Here is a 23,867-nt window from a genome sequence, read left to right as displayed (position 1 = left end):
CCTCCAGAAAAATGAGCTGTTTATCTCAGGAGGATAACCCAGTGAGTCAGGTTTTAAATTAATACTGTATTAAAAATAAACAAGTCTTTTACTGGTGACAGCAAGGGCAGAAGATGTTAGGTACATCCTGTGCTGCCAACTATTGAATATTCCTTCATTCACTTGCAGGAGGAGGTTTTTCACTTAACTTTTCTTAAAAATGGGATGCTTAAATGTAAAAGTGCCTGATAGATAACTATTTGATTTGAAATGGTCTCTTTCCAGTTCCTAGTGTTAGAAATCCCACTTGTTTGTCTGATCTAGAAGCACTGAAAAAAAGGGATTAGGAACTCAAAAGAGAGATCCTCAACTCCACATCAAAACTGGGACACTGTAATATCTTTCTGTGCGATCTCTCATAAATTTATTTTCCTGTGTTTCTAAACATTTCCTACAGATTTATAAGAGCCTTTCAGTCACACACACAGGAGTGGCAAAGGCACCCCCAGACCTTTTTGGAAACTTGCAGGAGCTCATGGGAACACTTCCCTGTTGATGGTCCTGTCAGTTTCTTCAAGGACTTTGAGAAACAAGAAGATACTTACTTTCTGTTGCTGGTAAACATTTGTGAGAGGAGCAACCTGACAGTCTTTGTGGGCACCAAAAATTTTGCACAAGGAGCAGGTGGGCATTTCACAGTTCAAACAATAAATATTAATTCTCTCATCTTCGTGCTCCTCACACATTGGCTGGTCACACTTCCTTTCAGGTCTGCAAAAGAAAACAAGTTTAAAACAAACATGGTGCTCATGAGTTTCTGATAACAACACTTAGGGTATTAGCACGAAATATGGTACATTTGTATAGCAGCATCCAAGGCTGACTGAATACACAGCATAGACTTAAACCTGCCACATGGGAAGACTTAAAGAGACAGTGGTACAGCTGAATATCCTGACACAGTATGAAGGGATGACAATATAGCAACATGACTTCATATGGGGATTACCATATGAATGAGGAATGTGAGTGGGAGTGTGACGGAACCCTTGCTCATATTTAGAAATTTAAATAACCTTACTAAGCCTGGACTCAGACTACTCATGTATTTTAGTTAGCATGTTATCCAACATCTGTCTGAAATATGAAACATACGTAATTTCTTTCTGGTTCATCATGCAAATTGTTGTGCACTTGGCTTAATGCAGCAAAGCTCTTATGGAGGGGACTGATTTCAAGCAAGAGTTGTAGATACTGATGAATCTTTAAGCCTGTAACTCTAAATCTCTGCTGACGAGCTTTGTGAGGCCCTGGTCAGGACTGCCAATATTGAACAGCACTGGGTCCTTACATTAGGCCAGCAACTAAAACAAGGTGTTACACAAATTAATTTCAGTCAGGTGGCACATGTCTAACCTTACAGTGTCAAACCTTTTAGCAGTAGTTTACTCAGCTGTACCCAGAAGAAAGGGCATGGGCTACACAAGTGTTCCTTTCCTGTGCTAAGCCAGGAACTGTCGCCACACTATAGCTCAGTCTGATCTCCTCTTCACCAAAATGATTTAGCTGTACACACATATGTCTACACAACCTGCTATCTTAGGAACTAATTTAGTTGTAGCTTCCTTCAAATGAGCCACTTAACTGGCATTCCCAGTGCAAGTGACAGCTCTGGTCTAGTGTGTGTGGGCAGGGTGGCACTTTCCTGAGCCCAGACTTCAGGCTTAACATCTGTGGCAAACACATGAGTGTGTAAGGATGTGGTACAGAAGACAGGGACCAGTAGACCAATGGAAAGAGTGTGTCTGGGGTTCAAGCCTTCAAAAGCCACCACTGCTACTGTGGCAATGTTAAATATTTTCAGCATAAACCATTATCCCCTTCTGCTACTGTTTGGAAAGAGAACTATGACTTACCTGTACCAAGTGGAAAAATGGCATCATATAAACATATTTTTCATCATTAGAAACTATAGAATTTAATGGAATTACATGGGAACCTTTTCTTAAGCCATTCTATGGAACTCTGTAGCAAGGAGGCAAACAGTCATTCTATTAAAGCTTAAAATGTATGGAAACAATCATTATTTATATTATATTACAGTGGAGTTTTTCCATACAGTTTGGTAGAGTGGATATGGCATTTATTTTTTAATGACAAAGTACAGATTTTCTCTTCTGAAGGGTATGGAATATGATCAGTCAGATGCATTTATAAAAGAAATCTAGCAAGAAACAAAATGTCTCACACATTTGTGGTTTTTTTTAATTCCAGGGTGCCCTGGGATTTAAAGGGTTCATAAGGAAAATCTGTAATCTGCCATATAACATGATATACCAGAATAAAACAAGACAAACACTTCTGAAGAAAGCCTGTGTTATTTGGGTCAGATTTCCAGCATTCATTAACATCAGGCACTTTGTCAAATCCAGCACTGTTTCAGTGGTAGTCAAAAGAGGTGTGTCTCCACCATAAAAAATGGTTTACATTGTTTGCAGATTACTGCAAACAGCCCCTAATATATTCATGTTGTAGTGCACCAGTGGGAGGGCCCATGCGTGAGGGCAATACAATGAATTTCAAAGCCATTAATTAAGCCTGAGATAGCAGCTCTTCCTGCAGATATTTACAAGACCAGAGCCAGAAACTACTAGAATTTTATTGGACACTGGAATGGTGCCACTTGCATGAAAGACACATTGCATAGAGCAAAAAGGTGACGGTGTCAAGCAAGTTCAGCCAGAAGCAGCCAACCTTCAAAGGTGCCGCAAAGAGCTGGAAGAAACCTGGCAGAACTCCCTGAACTAGTGGGGCCCTGAAGACAGTGTCAGAAGACTAGAAATAAACACATTTACAGGCTCCTCCCCAGGCTGTACAAAAGGAGAGATTTTTAGCACACCATTCCCTGACTGCAGAAGGGATCCTCTAGATCTGTGTTGGGGTAGCAAAGGCCAAAGCACAACCTCTAAGTTTAAAATGGAGACTGCTTCTGAAACAGGAGATTAAAGAGTAGCTGATAGGAAAATAACTGCATGGCTTTAGTAACAGGAAAGATTCACCATAGCTGTGCTGGTGACCACAGAGATGTCAGGTTGCTGAAATGTCGTGATAACTTTGTGGTTTCATTCTTGGACTCTTCTCTTTGAGATGCTAAGCCTGTGTTTGACTGCTAGAGGCTTATTCTTCCCCATTGAAATTGTGTTTGAACCACACCTGAAGTACAGACTGGGTCCCATTCTGGACTGCCCAGTACATGAGAGACATCAACATACTGGAGAGAGTACAGCAAAGGGTCCTGAAGATAATTAAGGACAGCAGCTCTCCTGTGAGGAAAGGCTGAGAGAGCTGGAACTTTCAGCCTGGATCAGGGGAAGTTTAAGGGGAATCTTAACAATGACCTGATCTTATCAATACCTTCAGTTATCTAAATGCCTGAATGGAGGGTGTCATGAGGATGGAGTCAGGCCCTTTTCAATGCCAGGACCAGAGGCAATGGGCAAAAACTGAAACATGGGAGGTACACTCTGAACATCAGGAAACACTTTTTTACTGTGAGAGTGACTAAGCACTAACATAGGTTGCTCAGGATGGTTGTGGAGTTTCCATCGTTGAAGACACTCATAAGCCATCTGGACATGGTCATGGGCAACTGGCTCCAGGTGGTCCTGCTTGAGCAACCAGTGGTTGGACCAGGTGACCTTGAGAGGTTCTTTCCAATCTTAATCATTCAGTGACTGTGATTTGGTGAGGAAATGCAAAGTTGCTGGGCACATAAAGAAGCATACTTTAAATAAGAACATAGTAATACCTTAGGAAAACTGCTGTTAGAAAGCATGTTTTCTGTAGGATTTTTTCAAATCCAAAAAGGTCTCTACTGAAATCCTGAATTCAATTTTGATAGTGTTTTTACTGAGGATCCTAAGACAGCTGTAACCCTTCCTGTGCTATCACATCACCTGTTGTCTGCACCTGGCCAGGGGATGGAGAGGATCTGCATGACTCTATGAGGCACAGTCAGGTCATTAGTGAAGATATGAAACTGCATTTGCTGCAGTATCAGTCTTGGGCATACAGAGCCAATGACTGGCCTCCACTTGACTTCATGCTGCTCACCATGATTCTTTGAGTCTGGTAGTACAGCCAGTTTTTGGTCCAGTTCACTTTCCACTGTACACTCTAGATGTTATTTCAACAATTTATGAATAAGGATGTCAGAGGAGACAGTGTCTAAGTCTAGATAAACAGTATCTACTGCTCTCCTCTCACGCACTGAGTTAGTCATCTCACTATAAAAGGCTATCAGGTTGGTCATGCTGATTTCCTCTTCATAAATCCATGCTGACTATTTCTAATCACCTTCTTGTTGTTTATATATTTGGAAATGGTTTCCAGGAGGGTTTGCATGAAATACTTTCTAGGGATCAGTGTGCATGACCAGCCTGTAGCTCCCTGGATTCTCCTCCTTGCATTCCTTGAAGATTGGAGGAACATTTGCTTTCTTCCAGTCCAGTCCACAGGAAACTGTTCCAATTACCACAGCCTTTCAGAGTATTGAGAGTGACCTTGCAATAATATGTCAGCTCCCTCACCACTTATGGATGCCTCCCATCAGGATGTCCAATATTTTTTTTAATATTCTCTGACCTGATCCCCTTCCACCAAAGGTGAGTCTTCCTTGCTCTAGACTTTCCCACTGGTCTCAGGGTACTATGATTACTTAAAACTGAACTTTCTAGTTAAGTCTGAGGTGGAGGTGGTGTTGAGCACGTTGGCCTTTTCTATGTCCTGTGTTACATGAGGCCCTGCTCCATTTAGCAGTGAACTCGCACTTTCCCTAATCTTCCTTCTGCTGCTGATGCAGCTGCAGAAGCTCTCATTAGCCTTCATGTCCCTCATTAGATTCAGTTCCAGGTGGTCTTTGGCTTTTCTAACTTCATCTGCACGTGTTTGGAGAGTGTCTCAAAATCTTCCTGAATCACCTGCCCATCTTCCTTGTGCTTCTTTTATAATGTTTTCTTTTTATCGGGAGCTCTCTCTTAACCAATGCAGGTATTCTGTCACCATCGCTTCTTATATATGGGGATAGACCATTTTTGACCTTGGAGGAAGGTGGTCCTTGAAAATCAGCCACAATGAGGGACTCTCTCAAAAGCAGTGAAAAGGCCACCAACACCCAGGGTAGAAATGGGGCTTGAAAAATGAGAAGGCTATAGAAGTTCATATGGACATAAGGGTTCTTGTAGCTCTGTTACACTACTATCATGAATGCCCAGCCCAAGAACACTATTGGTGCAGGTGAGCTTGGGACTTTGTCTCATGGGGAGTTGGAGGAGAACCAGGTGACCTCACTTGTCATCTCTTTACTGCAGAGCCTGTGGGGCTCCTCCTTGCTTGGTGACCTGTGGCCAGGGAGCACATTTCCCTGGCCCAGCCTATCTGAGATCCCCAGACACCCCTGCACCCTGGGTTAGAGAGACACATCCTGCACTGGGAATTTGGGCTAAAACCTCAGAGGTGTCAGGGATAGAGGCTTCTGGCAGTGCTGGCTATGGGGCCCTGCAGCACGTCAGCACCATCACAGAGCCCATGCAGGCTGTTCTCAGCACAGCCTGGTCCCTGCTGCACACTCTGCTCCATCCATGCTCAGGGCTGCAGGGACAGCCTGTTCCTCAGGCTCTCCCTGGTAAGTGCAAGGCAGAAAGAGTGCTTGACCCGCCCTAATCAGGATTCAGCTGGTAACAAAGCCCAAAGCACCTTTTGATCTGGAATAGCCAGCTGAGATCATTAGAACCTGCCAGATCTTACAAAAAGTCACAACCTCCTGTTGCCACCCTTTCCTGGTGACAGCAGGCATCCCGATGTTCCTCAGATAGTTTAGGTGATCAGTGGCCTACAGATTTTCAAAGACTGGTTTAATTTTTAGCCAACTCAATTTCCACTGTTTTCAGTCCTTTGCTGTCTTTTAAAGCTTTGTATGAGCCACCTCCTGCTTGAAGAATTCTTCCCTTGTGTTGCTAACACATTCTAAATTGGGCAACAGGCTATGCTGCCATCAGCTGGAATTTGATGAGCAATGGGATAAAAGACCATATGATGTGATACTTAGTAATAGGAGGGGCTGCATATGAGGGCTCAGGCAGACTCTCCCAACCTCATAGTCCAGCTCCTGCCCCAGTTTTTATTAAAAAAAACCCAATTCATTAATTCAAATAGAAAATCCAATTACAAAAAAACCACCCCAATACTTTTGAAATAAGCTATTTTTGCCTAAGCAGGAGCCAAAGCTTGCTCCCTTGCTCTCTTTACTCTCTCTTTATTCTCCCTTTACTCTAAGTTCATGTGAAATGCAGATGGGAGCTGGCATCATTCTGGCACATGCAGTTACAGTGAATTATACCCACAGGAGAACTCGAGGGGAAGAGGTTCCTGTCTGGAAATCACAGGTGCTGCCAGTTTGAAGAGTTGTCTTGGGAAGAACAAGGAGGAAAAATCACATCTCACCCTTCTTCCTATGTATCTCTGCCAGACCCCTGTTGTCAGTATGGAAGAGACTGGTAGAAAAGGAAGAAGTGGGGAAGACTTGATTTCCCTTGACTTTTTGCTTTCAGTGGAACAGCACAGGGAAAAGCCATGAAAGATCTGCTCACACTCTCAGGGGACCCCGAGGAATGTTAGGCAGATGGAGATAAGCAGCTGAGGCCCACAAAGGGCCAAATAGTTTAGATAATGCTGCTATGCATTGCTGCTACTGCGTAACCCTGACAATGACTTTCATTCTAAGGACATATGTGAAGGTTAAATAAGCACCTTAACAGATTAAATAAACAAATCTTTTGGGCAAATATATAGGCAAATGTATGTTCATATTTTATTTTTTTCTATTCTCCTGTTTTATTCATTATGTGTTTTACTTTCATGGAATTAAAAGAAAAATCTACTGAATCTATTACATTTTTGTTTAACTGTATTTTGTTCCAAATTCCCATGAACTACATGAGGAAAAGGAGCTTTTTTTTTTTCGAGTTAAATACAACTGTGATCTAAAAAAACACAAAACCAAGGAAGACATGAGGCCATATATGTCCAGCTTATTTGGCCAAAAGCAAAGTCCACCATTGCAGCTTTGTTGATTCATTTCCTCTGAGATTTTCCTGACTAAAATAATATTTGAGTATCAATGACACACACAGGGGTAGCTGACCTCTACTTGGCACTGAGCGCAAAGGGCAGCAGAAAGGACAATTTTAAGCCAACTTTGGGCCCTCCAGTGCTTTGGAGCTCCAACCTATGCCCAGCTGCAGCAGTCCTCAGAGAAATTCAAACAGCTGAGAATAGCCAAAGTCACTGTCAGGGTCCAAAATGTTCTCTTTGCTGGTGACTGTCCTCCTCTGCTGGAGGAGGCATCCTCAGCCATCCCAGGGACTGGGTTCTGATGGTTGTGTCCACCTGCACCAGTGATGCTACCTCACTGTCCCTGGGGAACCCAGCTCCTTGTTGCAGTGGGATCAGAAGACTGTCGGGGAGCACGGCCAGAATTACACCTTCCAGGTGAACAAAACACCTTGCCATACAAAACCAACTCTAAGGATTCATGCTGGTGACAAAAAACAGCTTCCCTGGGTGAGAGCTCCTTGCTTGGTGGCCTGGGACCAGGTTAACTTCATGATAGAATCACAGAATTATTAGAATGGTTTGGGTTGGAAAGGACCTGAGAGATCATCTAGTTCCAATGTCCCTACCTTGGGCAGGGACAGGTTTCACTAGCCCAGCTTGTGTGAAGCCCCATCCATCCAGGATGCCAGGGACGGAGCATCCACAACCTCTCTGGGCAACCTGTGCGAGTGCCTCACCACCCTCAGAGTGAAGAATTTCTTTCTATATCTAATCTAAATATATTCTCTTTCAGTTTAAAGCCATTCACCCTTGTCCTATCACTACATGCCCTTGTCAAAAGTCCCTCTCTAGCTCTCTTGTAAGCCCTCTATAGGTACTAGAAGGTGCTCTAAGGTCTCTGAGAGCCTTCTCTTCTCCAGATTGAACAACCCCAACTCTTTCAGAGGAGAGATGCTCAAGCCCTCTGAGCATCTTTGCATCCCTTCTCTGGACTCACTCCAGCAGGTCCATGTCTTTCCTGTGCTAAGGACTCCAGAGCTGGATGCAGGACTCCAGGTGGGGTCTCATAAGAGCAGGTGGAGAAGATTATTTCCTTCACCTTCCCCCCTGCTGAGTTCTCCACAGTGGTACCATGTATCCAACCCATTCCAGGGAAATAGAGATGAGAAAACATTTTTCTGTTTCTGGATCAATTACACATCAAATGCAAGAAATTACCATTTAGGGGTAATCTTACTTTTTAGAATTAACCCATTTCTCTGCCCTGAGGTCTTGATTCTTGCACACAGCCACACAGCTCTGATACATATTGTTTCTGGCTGTTCCTTCTCTTTTATGGATTCCTAAATAAAACTTGATTTCATAAGTTCACATCCCAAGCTGACAGGAATGGAGATATTTTTAACGGAATTTTCATTTGGCATCATGATACATGGTACCTTTTGTGTGAAATTCAGTTTGCTTCTTGTTTGCACTGTCTGTACCTCAGGATTTTCTAACAAGATTTGAAATCCTTTCCCTTCTTTAGCATGAGAACACAGAGGTTAAAGACAAATAAGAATTATCAGAACCGCTTTTGCAAAAAATTATGTTAACTAAGATACTTTTCCCTTAATCATGTGAGTAGCTGTGCTGACCTCCAGGGCCTTGCTCGCACATGTAAGTGTTGCTTATGTGAATAAGCATGGCCCAATCCCCTGGTGTAAGTGGAAACAGGGAAGCTCAGCATCTATTTGAATGCAGTTTTCTGTCCTCAGTGAGAGCTGACTTCATTGTGCAGCAGACAGTCAGGCATGGCAGCATGATCCCTTTCTGCTTTTCTGAGAGACAAAATGACTAAATCAACCTCAACTATGCCCTCTGAAATACACACATTCCCTTGTTACCTTGTGGACTCCTGCTTGTAGATGTCGATGATGTTCTCCACCAGCAGGTTCCTCTGCAGCCCGTAGACGCCGTGTCGGTCCAGGACCACCTCATGCCTGCAGGAGGGACAGCGGAAGCGGCCTCCCGACGCCACAGTTGTACCTCCCCTGGTCGGCAGATAGGGGTTGGAGGCCTGTTTTTGCCAAGCAGCACAAGGAGAGGTGGGTACGGCCGTGAAAAACCATGAAAGCCTCTTCCAAAAGCACCAAATGGTAGGAAACCATTTGTCACTACACCCAGTGAGAGGGTAATTCCGAAAAGTCACCCCTGGGAAAGCACCTGGCGACTGCTGGGCGAGGGGCCAGTCCCTCAGCTCACACTTCACCATGTCACCACAGCCAACAGGTGGCACTTTCACCTGCTGTGAGCTCAGCCCTGGCCCCCGGACACATCAACTTTGGCCTTAAATCACTCCCCCCACCCTATCTCACCAACTGTGAAAATTAGTCTACCAAAACATGTAAAAAACCTACTTTGCCATTCATTCCAACCAGTGCTGCTTGGAAAGCAGACCTCTTTGGGAAGAAACCTACCTGGAAGATGTCACTGGCACACTTCCGACAGAGGTTGTGCTGGCAGGGCAGGATCACCACTGGCTTGGTGAACATCTCCAAGCAGATGGGGCAGATCAGCTGTTTCTCCAGGTTATCCATAGTTTGCTGCTCTTTGGAGAACGACTTGTAGCTCAGGGAGGTGCTCATCCCTAGCTTTTCCTGGAGCATACGCTCAGGGCCACGGCCTTGTGGAAAGGTTTCGGGGTTAATTTCCCTTGAAATAAGTCCAAGGCTGTGCTGCGATCAGAAGCTCTCTGGGTTGCTCGGGCCGGAGGACATTGTTTGAACGAGGGGCTGAGCACAGCCGGGGCTGTTTTTAGCAGCGCTGCGTCACGAGCTGCCGTCCTGCTGTGCCCATATATGCGCGTGAGAGCAGGACAGGCTGGGACAGGTGACGGCTGCCGGGGAGGGGGGGAGGCCGCAGAGGCCCTGGTTCTCCTCACTCACACATGGCAGCCTTCACCCCTTGAGGAGTTGGGGGAGTGATAAGCAAAGGCCTTCCACTCCCTTTCCTTATCTTTGCAGGTCAATGGAGAGTGAAGGGCTGCCCCAGCCTGCTCAGCCACATCCTGCAGCCTAAAAAATGCTCTGTTGTGAGCGAGCAGCAGATGTCATTTTGCCCATGTGTTTTGGCAGGCTCCAAGATCCTACCTTTCCAAGGTGTGAAGTACACGTGGTTACTGGGGAAGACAATAGGAGCGATGGCTGCTCTGGAGCTTGAACACTTCAGGGTGTAAACATCTCATCACCTTGAAATCCAGACAAAAAAAATTACCTGCCTATAACTGTGCTTTAAGTTTCTTCTGGTAAGATTTTAGTCTGTAACATAAAAATAATGGCATGACTATTCATGCCATTAACTCCATGAGCAGGTTAAATAGGCATGAAAAACATTATTTGAATTTCCTGATGAGCAGGAAACTGAAGAAATACTGTGTGAAAGGCTTTAATTTGTGCTGCTATAGAATAGGTACTAATTGTATATGCTCTCTCTCCGATAGTTTAATTCAAATATATTTTAGTTTTGGGCACTGCTGTGTTTATATCTGTTTATTAGACACTGATATCCCTTTCAGCTTGGCACTTGTTCCAGAGTTATTTTTAAAATGACAATTTCCCAGATAATTTGTGACATGTGATGCCTGATCTTAAGGGAAAGCCATCTGTGCTTCTACTTGCCAATAATTTATCACACAACTGTACAAGCAATAAATATCTCATCCTCAAATTTAAGCCAAAGTCCCTGCATTACTGTATAAAATCACTTTGCCACCATACTGTAATTACATTACATACATGTAATCGGAATATTTTCCTCTCTTTTAATCAATAACTACAATACTTTCTCAGTTAAGTTTCTTGTAGAAATCTCTAATGTTTATACTGCCTTAGGACTGTATAGGGCTTGCATCTGAGAAATGCAGGAGAGCAGCTGAGTGAGTGCCCTATGAATCCAAGGCCAGACCCCAATTCTAAAGCAGGGCCCACAGTCTGCATGCAACACCAGCCTGGAAACTGTGCACTTCAGGAAAATACAGAAGTGAAGGTTTTCAAGGATTTCTGCATGAAAATGAACACTATCCTCTGCATGCAATTGTAATTAATAACATTAAATTAACTGTATTATTGACTGTTTTGTTTTCAGTGCCTCACATGCTTCTTGAGTGTTTGAGTGAAATCCTGTATTCATTTGCAGCCTGCTGAGCTGGAAATTCCCCTGTGTAATCTTACACATATTTGTCAGCAGTCCCATAAAAACAAATCGATTTTTTAAAGTCTTGTATTCATGGGAAATTAGCGATAGCTAAGTTAAACCCATTTGAAATCACACCTTTGCTTCGACTGCCTGGTGTGGACAAGAGCCTGGAGTCCAGTGGGAGAAGCTGCTCTGGCAGCTGAGCTGCAGACAGCTGGGGCTTTTGGCAGGGCTGGCAGGGAGCCTTCCCTGGCAGCAGCAAGAAGATATTTCTCTTCTTTCCCTCCCCTCCATGGCTGGGTCAGAGGTGACTTTTGCATCTGGAGGAATGTGAATGCCTCATTCTTGCCCTCCTAACTTTGAGTCAGCTGCCCCTTGCACAGCAAAACCTGCTTCAATAAGGGGATCTGAATTAGATGAGGAAAGCCATCCTCATCTGGCAGGGCAGGAACTTCCACCTCATTGCACAGGCAGAAACAGAGAAACTCTGGAGGAAAAAGCTCAGGGCTAGAAATGCCAGCACACAAAAACACCTGCATATGCTGATGTAGGGAAGGAGGTGTTCATGGCATGAAAAAAAGATATGCTGGCTCTTTGGAGAATGAACCTCTCAGGGTGTAACGTGCCTCTGGGATGTGATTCTGGTGAGTTTATACCTACACGCGGTAACCCCCAGAAGCCTTTTGTTAACTGGCTGAGCAGGACATCTGATGCATCTGCAGGGGACATCTGGTGGCAACAAGGTGAGGGACAGTGTGCTGCGGGTTTTCCCCTTTCTGTGTGCTGAAGCATGCTAACATGGAACAGGTAATAAACAGCACAACCAAAAAAAGGAGTCAACAAAACAAAGACAAACACACCTTTTGCTACCAGGCCTGGGCTGAAATATTTTTCTGGCAGGAATACGTAGTCCAGACATGTGAAAAATTAGTACAGGTTTTTCTGACAAGGTATTATGAACCACAGCAATAAATTATAGGTAAAGAAATGCAGAGACTTGACCACACTTGCAAAGGCAGGGTGAGAAGTGCCAGGAAAGCCACACATTATACGACCACTCTGCAATAAGGAAGAAGAGAAGAGCCAAGTCCAAGACACTGAGGAGAAATGGGAAGATTCTGCAGATGGTCTTCAGCAGGGACTACTCAGGATGAGCTTCAAAGAACTTGCACTGAGAAAGAGCCTGGCACTCTCCTGTCTCTCCCTGGCAGCCCCACTCGCCTCCTCTTCCTCTCCTTCCACTCCTGCAGGGGAAGACCACCAGCACACACAGCTGTCCTCTAAGAGTCACCAAGTCAAGCCATCTCTCAAGGGACAAACAAAGAGCAAGAGGACTTGCTTTAACCCCCCTCCAGGACAGAAACTCTGGATGTCTCCCTGCCATCACCAAGAAGAAATCTTTTTTTTTTTCAGTATTGCCTGCCTGGAAGTGCTACCTGGCTTTGTTGACACAACCAGAACACTGATTCCTAAAGATAGGCTTGCTTTTACAGACATTACTTCTAACTCCTCTATTGTGCAGCCAAGTAACAGCTTGCAGCCCATAGACTGATGGCCTGGAACCTGGAAAGCTGGCTGCAAAGTGGTGGGTTTAGGAGAGGGATTTGGAGGAGGAAGGAGAGGTTAAGCGATGTCCAGGTTCAGGTTTCAATGCCATAATGACATCTCTGGGTTTTGCATTCACAGAATTCCGCTCTGCAGCCTCTTATCTTGTACCAGAGCTGTGAAGCTCTTGTGTATCACTCAGAAAATCAGTCCTGTAGCTCTCTTGCATGACTGGAAAACAAAGAGAAAAATCATATTTTGGCCAGAGGATGCTGTCAAAAATACGCTCCCACATGACTTGCTTCCCTAATGAGCCTGCAGAGACAAAGCGCACTCTGCAAGGAGCAGGCTCCTTGTCCAGGCATCCTGTCCTGGACATGGTGGGGGGTGAGAAGCATCCCGGTCCATGGGGTGACAGTGCCTTGGCCTGCTGCCACCTCACCTTCTGCCTGTCCTGGGGATGAGCAAGCACCCCGTCACCCAGCCCAGGGGTTGGCAGACCTCTACACTGGCAGCCGCCTAAAGCAGATGGGAGCTGCTCATCATTCCCTCGGCAGGGATCAACACCCACCCCCACCCCGCTGCCTCCAGCAGCTCCCCACACTGCTGAGGCTGGTGGGACTCCCCTGCAGGCTTTCCATAATAGCCCAGCTGCTGGAAGAGGACTGGGCTGGTGGGTGCCTGAGCAATACAACATCCTAACAAAAATGAGGTTGCTATCTCCAATTCTGCTCACCCAAATGTGAGACTTAGGGCAAGATGATGATGCATCCTTCACCTCTTCCCATACTGCTAACTCTGCTTGTTGCTCTGGCTGAAAAGATTTGCATTTTTAGCCAAGCATCCCTCGGGGAGGCTAGGGGAGGATCTCCATCCATCTCACCTTTTGTCTGTGCCCATTTACCCTGCCGTGAACGGTCCCTCAGGAGCAGGTGGCAAGCACCGGCATTCCCACCTACAGCCAGCATGTTGCAGAGACTCAGATTTCACTTACATTGGCAACAACGCACTGAGCCGACAAGCCAGCTATAAGATGAAGCCCTCCTACCTATACAAGTGAAAACTGCAAATGATATTTTGCATTTCATGCTTTTATTGTGATCGATATACACTCCATGATAAATACTGAGACTACCCTTGTGTGTGACTCAATTTATGCAGCCAAAGAGAAACTTTGCAACAGACACAAGTGCTTTCAAAAACAGTTGCCTTTTGAGACTGACATTTTTTCCACTCAACACATATCTATATATATATTTGTCTTTGTGTACTTCATATGTGATGACAGGCCATATGCGGTCAGTATTTGGAAACCTTCTAAAAACAGTCTGAGGGTTGGTTTCAGATCTCCAGAAAACAAAGACCACCACAGGAGATAATGACATCTTCAGAAAGTTCCTTTTGCACATATGAAATCACAGCAGAAGAGGAAAGCTCAAAGCATTTCCAAGGGTGAGTCACTGGGAGCACATCAAATGTACGGGACATGAGATTTCAGGGACAAGCTACAAAGACCAGAGGGATGATGTCTGCCCTTTTCTTTTGAATAGAAGATGGACACTGCCCTGAGCTGAACTGTGATCAAAAGCAGCCTTCTCCGGACTTATCCACACTCACAGACCCTCCACAGTTTGCAACAAACTGGGAGAAACATGAGATAAAAGGGCATATGATCTAGATAACAAATTCTGTTCCAAATTAATCAGTGGCACCAACATAAATTATAACAGACAAACCTCAGAGATTTGGATTAAAAGACCCTGAAACAGTGAGAGTCTGTTAACAAACTGCATCAAGGACTCATTCCTGCATGCTATGATTTTGCCATCATGACACCAAGACATGGGGTCACTGCCCCAGCTGTCTGCCTGGGAGAAGGAAGATCCTTTGGCTTCCTTCTGCCCTCCAGCAGTGCCAGCAAGCCAGCAAGCCAGCATGAACCTGCCACCCAGCTTTAGGGGACACAGGGAAACAAAGCCCTCCCGAAAGGAAGTCCTGGTTTCCTCAGAGTCCTCAAGATCAGGATGAGAAACGGTGGTCAAGTCAAACCCTTTAGGCAGGCAGGGTGACCCTGCAAGGTGATTAACATGAGGCATTTATCATCTTCCTTGCAATTATCTGTATTTTCTAAAGTCTCAAAATCAGTGAGCCTGAAAAGACCGGCTGTAGGATAACAAACATGAGATGAACAGTTCAGCATCTCCCCAAGCTACATTCAACTTTACAAACCCAGAGATTCTCAAACCCTTGCTTCCCTCCACACATCACTGCTAGAAAGAGATCCATATTTCACAGCCAAGGCATAAAAGTATGTCCAAAGGACTGGAGGAAGTATTGCATGTGGGAAAGGAATAGGGCTGCACTACTGCCTACCTAAAAATAGGTCTGATAACAGGAATGGGCTTGCTTTTCCACACCCCCAAACATACCCTGCAGTGAAAATGAGACAAGAAGGAAGAAAGGATGTCAGTTAAACAAAAGCAGTTAGAAGAAGGGGAGAGCACACCCGTTAGAAAAGTGGGAAAATCCCACCTCTTTTTGGAGAGTAAGCAACCAAGTACATTACTATTTTAACACAACCCTCTGCTATTCAAATGCACCCCTGACCCTTTCTCCTCTACTTTGCTATCACAGCATCCCATGAGAGCCTGTTTGCAAATCATGGCTAGATGTCTCCCTTACTAGCAGAAAGGTAGGAATGGTGGATCCTCCCCAGGCACCTGCATTTTGTGGAATAACAGGGATGTTTGATTCTGGGTTAGCAGTGCAGGAGTTGGTGCTGTGGTAGTGGGGATGAACAGAGGTGGCACAGCAGGGGCAGTGCTAGGGGGCCTCCTAAGCATATGAGAATTTAAGGAAAAGGGTATTGCAGAGATTTAACAACAGGAATTTTGACTGGGTGACAGATCTGATTTCTGCTCTGGACTTAACAGGCCATAGCTCTCCAAACCCCGCTGCTGCAGCCCCAGCTCTGTTGGTAGGAAAGGAGAGTGATGTTCAGTAGAGAGGGACTTGTGTTTCACAGCACAGATCCATCTCAGGCTTCCCAGCTGGCCTCAGCTCATCACTTCACAGCCCTGTCCCAGTGTCAGGTTTCTCCCTAGCCTTGGTCTGCTTGACATAAGCCACTCTTGATGCTATTTCAGTATGCTCTCCATTGCTCAGCTGGCAGAGCAGAGGACTGTGGATATCTTTTTTCCCAGGGCAATGCTCAGGTCTGTAGCTCAAAGGAGAGACTGATTTTAAGTTTATACTCAACACAGACTTCAGAGACCTGCTGAGACTCCATCCCAGCTCCCCAGGATGGTCTAGGTTATGTTTTCATCCACCCCCATCTTGAGGGTCATTCCTTCAGGATGGAATAGAGATTCAGTGCTTGAAGATAAAGGGTCAAATATTTCTGTATTACAGCTAAACAAAAATTCTGTGTGGGGGAAGGTTTTCACACAGTAAGTTGCTACCAGAACCAGTGAAGTGTCTGTTTATCAAGTGACTGGTGTCAGAGGTAACAAATGTTCTTTGGGTTTTTTTTTAAATTCTTCTGTTTTCCTTTTATATGTTCCTTTGCCCTGCAAATGCTCTCAAGGCATACAGCAAAACCAGCATGACTCTTCATTCCTGAGTACCAATGCCTTTTTTTTTCCTTTTCAAAGTCAAATAAGAAGAACAAGTTTCCCTTTTGGCCATTTTCCAGCCAAGTTCTTTCACCTACTCCTTCACATGAGATTTTTGTGAGCATAGGGGAGCACAACATACGATAGAAAGATGCAGGCATTTGCAAGGAAAACAACTGGAAAAGCCTTCAAGCCAGGCACTTTGAGCTATCAGGAATGCCATCCACTGTGACATTGTGTTTTATTGTACCAAGCAGCAGTTTACTACATTAACATCCTTTTGAATTATCACTTCAGGAAGCATCTCAAGCATGTTGGTCCATGTCCACACACGTGGTGTTGCATCACCCTCTCCCCACACCAGGCCGTATCCTAGGAGTCAGCCTTTCTGATTCTGGCGGAGTTTAGGGAATGAAAGGGAAAAAAGGGTGTACAGCAAGTCCTTTCACCATAGAATAACTTGTTGGGGAAGATGAAACAAGAAAGCCTTATAAATATGATTGCCTGACAAAAGATTTTGGGAATATGAAAACTATAAGCGACATCGAAATGAAGGCCACCTTTGAGATACCAAGTCTTAGTTACTGAACAACTGGAAAACAATGGTATGGCCAACTGAAGGTAATCCCCTCTTGATTGAACAATACCCTCTGCTTGCAGGCAGGTCCAAGGGTCAGAGCAGACCCTACTAGCTCAGCAGAAGGGGTCCAAAGAGTAGTTTTTAGGAGTTAAGATGTAACACTCTATGGTAATATAAGAACTCTTATAGGCTGTATGTAAATGCTATAGGATTTGTATCTTGTACTAGATTGGCTAGTGAAAATTAGAATATTCAGTACAGAAGATGATTTATTGTATTGTAACGAGAACTTCGGCCTTTTACTTACTACTCTCTTACTTACTTCCTCTCTGCTCACTCTTACTCCGCTCTTACCTACTTGCTCTTACTTTTACACTCCTGCTCTCTTGGGCCTGCTCCGAGCTGTGGCTGGCAGCTCTAAGCAGTGCCCCTGTACCCACGCCCTTTGCAATAAACCGCATGTTCCAAGATCTGACTACAGAGATCTCTCGTCTCCGTCCACCCTGTCCGCCAACCCACCCAAGCTCCTACAATAACTCAGATTTGTGTGTCTCTTAAACGCCCTTGACGTTGCCATGGAGGGTGCAGCTTTGCAGTAAGATCTGTGTTTTGCCTGTGCTGACTGAGCATGCATATCTCTCACTATGCAGTTCTACCCTCTGCAGTCAGGATTGGGCAATATGAACCAATAGTTCATGGCAATAGACAGCACCATAATAGTCTGATACCATGATCTGGGTGGGAGACAAAGAGTTGGGGCTGGCTGTCTTCCTCTCCTTCCAGAATTCTCCCCCTGACGCAGCCAACAGAGCCTGTCATCAGCCTGGAGGGTGACCCCCCGTGACTCCACCCATCAGCACTGAGGGAGGCTGCTCCAGCACTGGATATAAGGGAAGGGGTGCTGCTGTGGACCCGAATGTGCTCCTTTGTCCCACAGCTGTGGTCAAGAAGCTGGGAAAACAGGGTACCACTAACCCCACATCCCCTGTCACTGCCACCCTTTGGACCAGGAGAAGACAAGTCAGGGAGAGAACAGGCATATGCAGGGCACAAGGGAGGGCAGGGATGTGGTGGCAAAGCAGAGCATAGATCAGGACCAGGCTGCTGTGCATTTCTATTGTCACAGCATTTAGAGCTGCACTGCTAATGAAACCTGAAAGAAAGGAGAGGTGCTGTAAAGACAGAGCCTCTGATGGATCTGCTTATTGCAAGTTTTGCTTCCTCATGTCATTGTGTTGCTCTTTTTATAATGTTGAGGGGTCAGCTCCCCTCATCTCTATCCTGTTGCAGGTGTGCAGAGAGTCTTACTTCAGGGAATCCTTAGGTAAGAGGTGACAAGCTGGAGCAGTACACAGACTTGTTCTGCTGCTTCTGATAATTCCAAAGCATGTAATGCAAACATGAGAGGGGTGATAATAGATTTATGTAAGAGTAGACTGCAAATCACACCTCTTCCAGTTACCCATGTAGTATGGCCTTGGAAATAGCCAAGGAAATAGTGCTATAAAGCACTATTCAGTGCTATAAAGCACTTCACAGTGAGCCAACAGCTTTGCAGCAGCATTGTTTTGTGCAGAAATTTGTATTCAAGGCACCTTTTAGGCCTTGGTTCCCCATATCCCACAGTGATGCATCTGCTACTTGCCATCATGCTGCTGGGACTGGGGCTGCTGCAGGATTCTTCTGGGAGTTTCTCTCAGGTCTGCATCTCTCATCTTTTGATATCTCAGCTCCCAGGGTAGATAGCTGCAGTGCTTTCAGAGTAATCCTTAGTCACTGGTTCTAATTCCAGCTCAAAGGAGAGGGATTTTGGCACAGGGAGGAAGATTTCTACTCACCACTAAACTTCTTATTGGACCCCTGACAGACACTTTGGGGAACATCAGGAGTCATGCCCAGACTCCCATGTCCCATTTCACACCTGTGTCCACAGCTGCTTTTGCCAGCAGAAGATGCCTCTGCCATCCCTGACCTTCATCAGAGGTACTTACCAGGGACCTCATTCCTGTAGCCAAAATGGGGCAGGCATGGCTATTACTAACCTTTAGCACTCCAGAGAACATGGCAAGGAGCCTGACATGAGCTAGGTGGCCACAGGGTAACAGTTCACTGTCACCTTCAGCCAGCAACGTCAGTGGGCAATCAGTAACACTGAAATCCCACTTAATCCAAAAGAAATGAAGTAAGAATGGAAATAAAATAATTCATCCATGAAAAATCCATTAATATCCATCCAAAATAGATTATATTTATGGAATACTTTAAAAAAATTATACAGGCTCCTATCCTTGCTGATCTAAATTGGCAAGACCTCTCACCCATCATCAGGTATTCAAGCGATTGCCCTGAGGAGGGGCGATGCTTCCTTAGAAGCTTCCTCTGCATGTAATGTCTCAGATTGCATCCACTGGGCTACTCCTGATATGTCAGGTCTCGTAGACAGTTCCTTGGACTCCTGGAATGTGTCCAGACAGGTTGCTCATTCCCAGAACTGAAGTCATGCATCGTTCTCTTTCAGGGAAGCGTGTCTCTTTAACAAGCCAGGTGTCATCCAGTCAGGAAGGAGGAAGGCGCCAACTCTCTCATCCTTTCTCTGGTGGCTTGTTAACATGCTCCCATGTGAAATGTTCTTTACACCTGACCTCTCAAGATACATGGAGATGAAAATTGAAAAATAGGGCATCTCAAGGAGCCAGTGTGGACAGCAGGAAGCTCCACCTTTCTTCATCTTGGTGTTCTCATTTTCAGCCTTTCCCTCACTTTACAGCTTTCTGAGGAAAGCATGTCCAGCATGTGGGAGGCAGGAGTGCCTCTTGTCTCCAACCCCAGCCTGGTGTTGTCCCCACTCCTCCCTCCACCCCAAATACTGCAGGAGCCATGCAGGAGGGCAGAAAGGTGCTGAACCATTTCCTTCCAGTTTAGGGAGGAAACTGTGCTGGCAGCTGGCTAATGGGTATCTCAGCATGGTCCCTGTGTGAGGCCACTTTGTAAGACTGGCAGGAGAATGTTTGCGGAGGGAAGTGGAAGATGTAAAGGAAAAAAGACACCACAACAGGGTAAGGAAGGAGACTGCGTGCATGCACAGCAGTAAGTCTCAGGATGTCCTCTGCCTTGAACAAATCCTTTAAAAGTGAGTTCTCAAGCCCAGCACAATACCTCCACCTCCTCTGCTACTTTGCAGCACCACAGCCCACAGCAACCTGCTTCTCATCCTTCCCACATCAATCTTCATCTCCTTTATCCTCGTCCATGAAAGAGTGGTCTGTCTCACCCTCTCCCTGAAAAGACAAATCCCATCAACGAGGGAGCAGCCTCTGCTTGAGCAGGCAGGGACTGCACTCCTTGCTTCTACTCCCAGAACTGGCTTGAAGCAACACATCCCCTCCAAACCAAGGCTGACTAGGCTCAGACACTTCGCTGTATGCCCACCAGAATGACAGCAGGCAGGGAAGAGATGTTTACATTATTACAAAGAAAAAAAAAACAAAGAGAAAAAGAAAATGGTGGCATTGAGACATCAAGCCAGTGCCTTTCCCATGACAGCACTCAGGCTTAGCACTCGAGCCAAGGTATTGTTAGCTGGCCAGGTAATGCTAAAGGAATGAAATCATTCTTATTTTTGCCAAGAGGAAGGGCCATCCTGTCCCTTGAATAGGCAAGAAATAGGAAGAGCTTTATACCAAATTGGTGAAACTTCTAGGATTAGAAGAATCTGGGGGTTTAGCAGAAAGTTTTTTAGAACATGAGAAATGCTTTGCTCCCCCACAAGGAAAAGCTTCTTGGTCAACACAGCCTGAGGCATAAGGTGTGGAAGAAGGTAGGCTGTCTGCTCCTTACTGTGTCAGGAGGGCCTGCAGCAAAATGCCTGGATATGAGGGAATAGCCGTGCTGATTTAATCTTCAAAGCCAGTAACTGAAGCCTGGTTTTCTCTCATTTCCCCACCTACCTCTTTTATAAGTTTATCTGTCTTGGTAACTGTGAGTATATGTTTTTATTTTCTTTTTGTCTTAACCTGTCTTGCATTAAGTATGATTTCAGTGTAATTGGATACTAATGACTTGTTCATTGCCAAAGGATGTGGTAAAACTCCACGTAGAGCTTGGGGCACCTTACCAGCACTCTGGGTTGCCAGCTTGTTCTCTGTGATATCCACAGCATTGTGTGCAAATATCCAAAGCAATGTCCCTTCCTTTAGCTGCAGCCCCTTTGCTCTCCCCCGGACAATAGTCAGGAAAGGAGAAGTGTCTTCTGGAGATGCATTACCCCTTCTCATTTCTAGGTCTTACATGTATTCACTCCCTTATTGGTCCACTAGCCTGAATGCCCAGCTCTGGCTCCAGCTTTCTCCACATCACAGTGGAGCAATATCAAATATGGAGCTTGGACACAGATATTGGGATTTCCACTGTGCAACCTCTGTATTTTGGTGGTGCCAGGCATCAGTGGGGGTATCCCCTGGGTCCCTATGGGGGGACCCAGGACTGTGCTAACTTGTAGCCTCAGTGGTGCAATGGATAATGCATCTGACTACAGATCAGAAGATTGTAGGTTTGACTCCTATCTGGCTTGCTGCTATCAGTTTTATGCTCCTTCTTGCCTTCCTAACCCTGACCTTCCCTGAGGTTCCCACCTACCCCCCTGTGCATAGATGGAGGAAAAATTGGGAAGCTTGGATAATAAAAAAAAATTTTAAAAGCAAGTGGTTCAAAAGCTGGAGATGTGAATTTGTGTTCCTTTATGTTGATACCCACACATCCTGCTCAGCATCCTTGGGAATTTTCAATTGGGTCAACTCCACCTCCAAACAGACTTATTTCTGAAAAGATTTTATTACATGGATCTTTCCCAATCCCACTGGGAACCTCCAACATTCAAGTCTATTCTGAGCATCTTCCAGTTTTCCACTGTCATGCTCCAGCTTGGCTGACCGTGGAGGATGCTCATTTATCCAACTCCTCCTGCTGAAACGGGGAAGGGGAATGTCCTGAGGAGATAAGAATCATGTCTAAGTGCTCAGGATGAGAGCTGAGAGAGCTGCTGATAGCTGAGTGATAGCTGGGTGACCCTGAAATCCCACTTAGGTCACGTGAAGAGTAGGTACAAAAAGAAGCATGTGTTTACAATATTCGAAATAGATTCACCAACAAAGTGTACCTCAGTAAAGGAATAATAAAGTTTCAGGTACTAAAGAAATCAGGAAAATGTTCTCTTGTTTCCAGTGGTTTCCCATCTTTGCAATCAGCAGAACATCTTGTCTACGCATGTGCCACATATCTCAGACTGAATGCATCAGGAAGCACCTTGTTGTGCAGGAACATTTTCACCATCTTTCCTTTGAAATCCTTCATGCAGACTGAAACTTTTTACCCTCATACTCCCATGAGATTTATTCTGTTTTCGCTTTCTCCAGCAAAAGGGACAGCTTTTGTTTGAAACGCAAACGAACCTTTTCATACAAGACGGGACCTGAAAATTTCCTTTCTGTTGGAGCAGAAGTCCCCCCTGTACACATCAGGCTATTTAAAAACACCTCATCCCTCTGTTTGCCTGAGGTGCCCTACTCCAATAATCAACCCGGTGTATCAGAGTGAAATGCTGTATGATTGGGGTGTTTATAATCTCTGGCATCTTTCATTATTAAGTGATACAAATGATTGAATAGACTGTACCCACACAGCTCATTATTGGCCCTTGCTGGACACGAATATAATCATGCACTTGCAGGTGACTGTCACTAATAACCTGCACCTAAATGAAGTATTTCACAAGTTACACCATCAAGCAAACACTGAACAGTTTGCTACTGTAGTGAAAAACATTTAGTACCTTTAGATCCATGAGCATGTCCTAGAAGAGTGGGAAGCTGAGCCAGTCACACATGAATGTAACAGGCTGTAGCTCAAGAGGCAGAATAGTTGCTTAGCATAAAGTAAGTCCTGTAGGACCTGAGTCCTACATTTTGTGAGGGTTTTTGGGTTTGTTTTTTTTTCTTTCCTGGCTTTCATTCTCCCTCAGGGGTATTACACTCTTACACAGAAATGCACTCATGTCAAATCTTTCTGAGTGGGTGGGAAAGAAAAAAAGTCTTAGAGATGGATATAGAGGGAGAAAGGAGATTATCCCTTCTCTAGAAGAAAGTCTGTGTATGCTTTTATTTTTGAGCTATCCTTTAGGAGAAATGAAAAGAGTTGCCACTGAATCAGTGAAAAGGAACAAAGGAGTTTGGAAAAGTTTATATAGGAAGGGGTGAATTTTGGGAATAAAATAAATCTTTGGCCCTGGATAGAGTCTGTGCCCTGTCCCACACTGGGGAATTGCACAGGGATGTGCTTTTGGACTGTGGATTCAGATTTGAAAGCTAGTGAATACAAACTTGTGTGGATAACAGACAGCGAAGGAAATGGATGTCTTTTCTCAATTTGTCCTCACCAAGATGCCTCTGTTCCCTAAAAGGCAGGTTTTCATGCCTGGGTTCCTCATGGGACAACTCCTGAGAGGGATACACTGCACCATGATGGAAGAGAAGGGAGAAAAGGTTGTTGCTGGTATCTGTGTGTGTGTCCATACACATCAACAAAAGCATACTAATTAATAAAGAGGTATCTGTGGCCAGGGACGTAATGCACAAAGAGAAGCAGTGTGCAGGTCTGACTCCTGAACTTCATAAATCCGTTTCCCTGCTGATAATCTTGCTTGTACTATATTCCCACAGAGTGGGGTTCCTTGCTCTCATATCTGAAATCTACCTCAGAGAAACACTCCCACACAGAGAGAGGACTCACTCGGGGTTCTGTTGAAGGAGAAAACTTCACTTCCATTCTCCCCCTGCTATGCAGACAGATTTGGACACTTTCAGACA

General features: G+C 45.1%; 1 protein-coding gene across 2 annotated transcripts in view; it reads right to left on the bottom strand.

Moving 5' to 3' along the window:
• Positions 1-9,869, bottom strand: part of TRIM55 (tripartite motif containing 55) — a 36,163-nt gene extending 26,294 nt beyond the window's left edge. For both annotated transcript variants that reach the window (XM_082279460.1, XM_082279461.1), the window contains exons 1-3: positions 9,552-9,869; positions 8,979-9,151; positions 585-750 (exon numbers count right to left, since the gene is read on the bottom strand). In XM_082279460.1, the coding sequence (XP_082135586.1) occupies positions 585-750; positions 8,979-9,151; positions 9,552-9,740 (528 nt within the window). In that variant the 5' untranslated portion in view covers positions 9,741-9,869. The remainder of the gene's footprint in view (positions 1-584; positions 751-8,978; positions 9,152-9,551) is intronic.
• Positions 9,870-23,867: the final 13,998 nt, after the last annotated feature.

This window comes from Coloeus monedula (genome assembly GCF_965178545.1).
Source record: "Coloeus monedula genome assembly, chromosome: 1".
NCBI classification, from domain to species: domain Eukaryota; kingdom Metazoa; phylum Chordata; class Aves; order Passeriformes; family Corvidae; genus Coloeus; species Coloeus monedula.
This window is presented reverse-complemented; position numbering and strand designations above follow the sequence as displayed.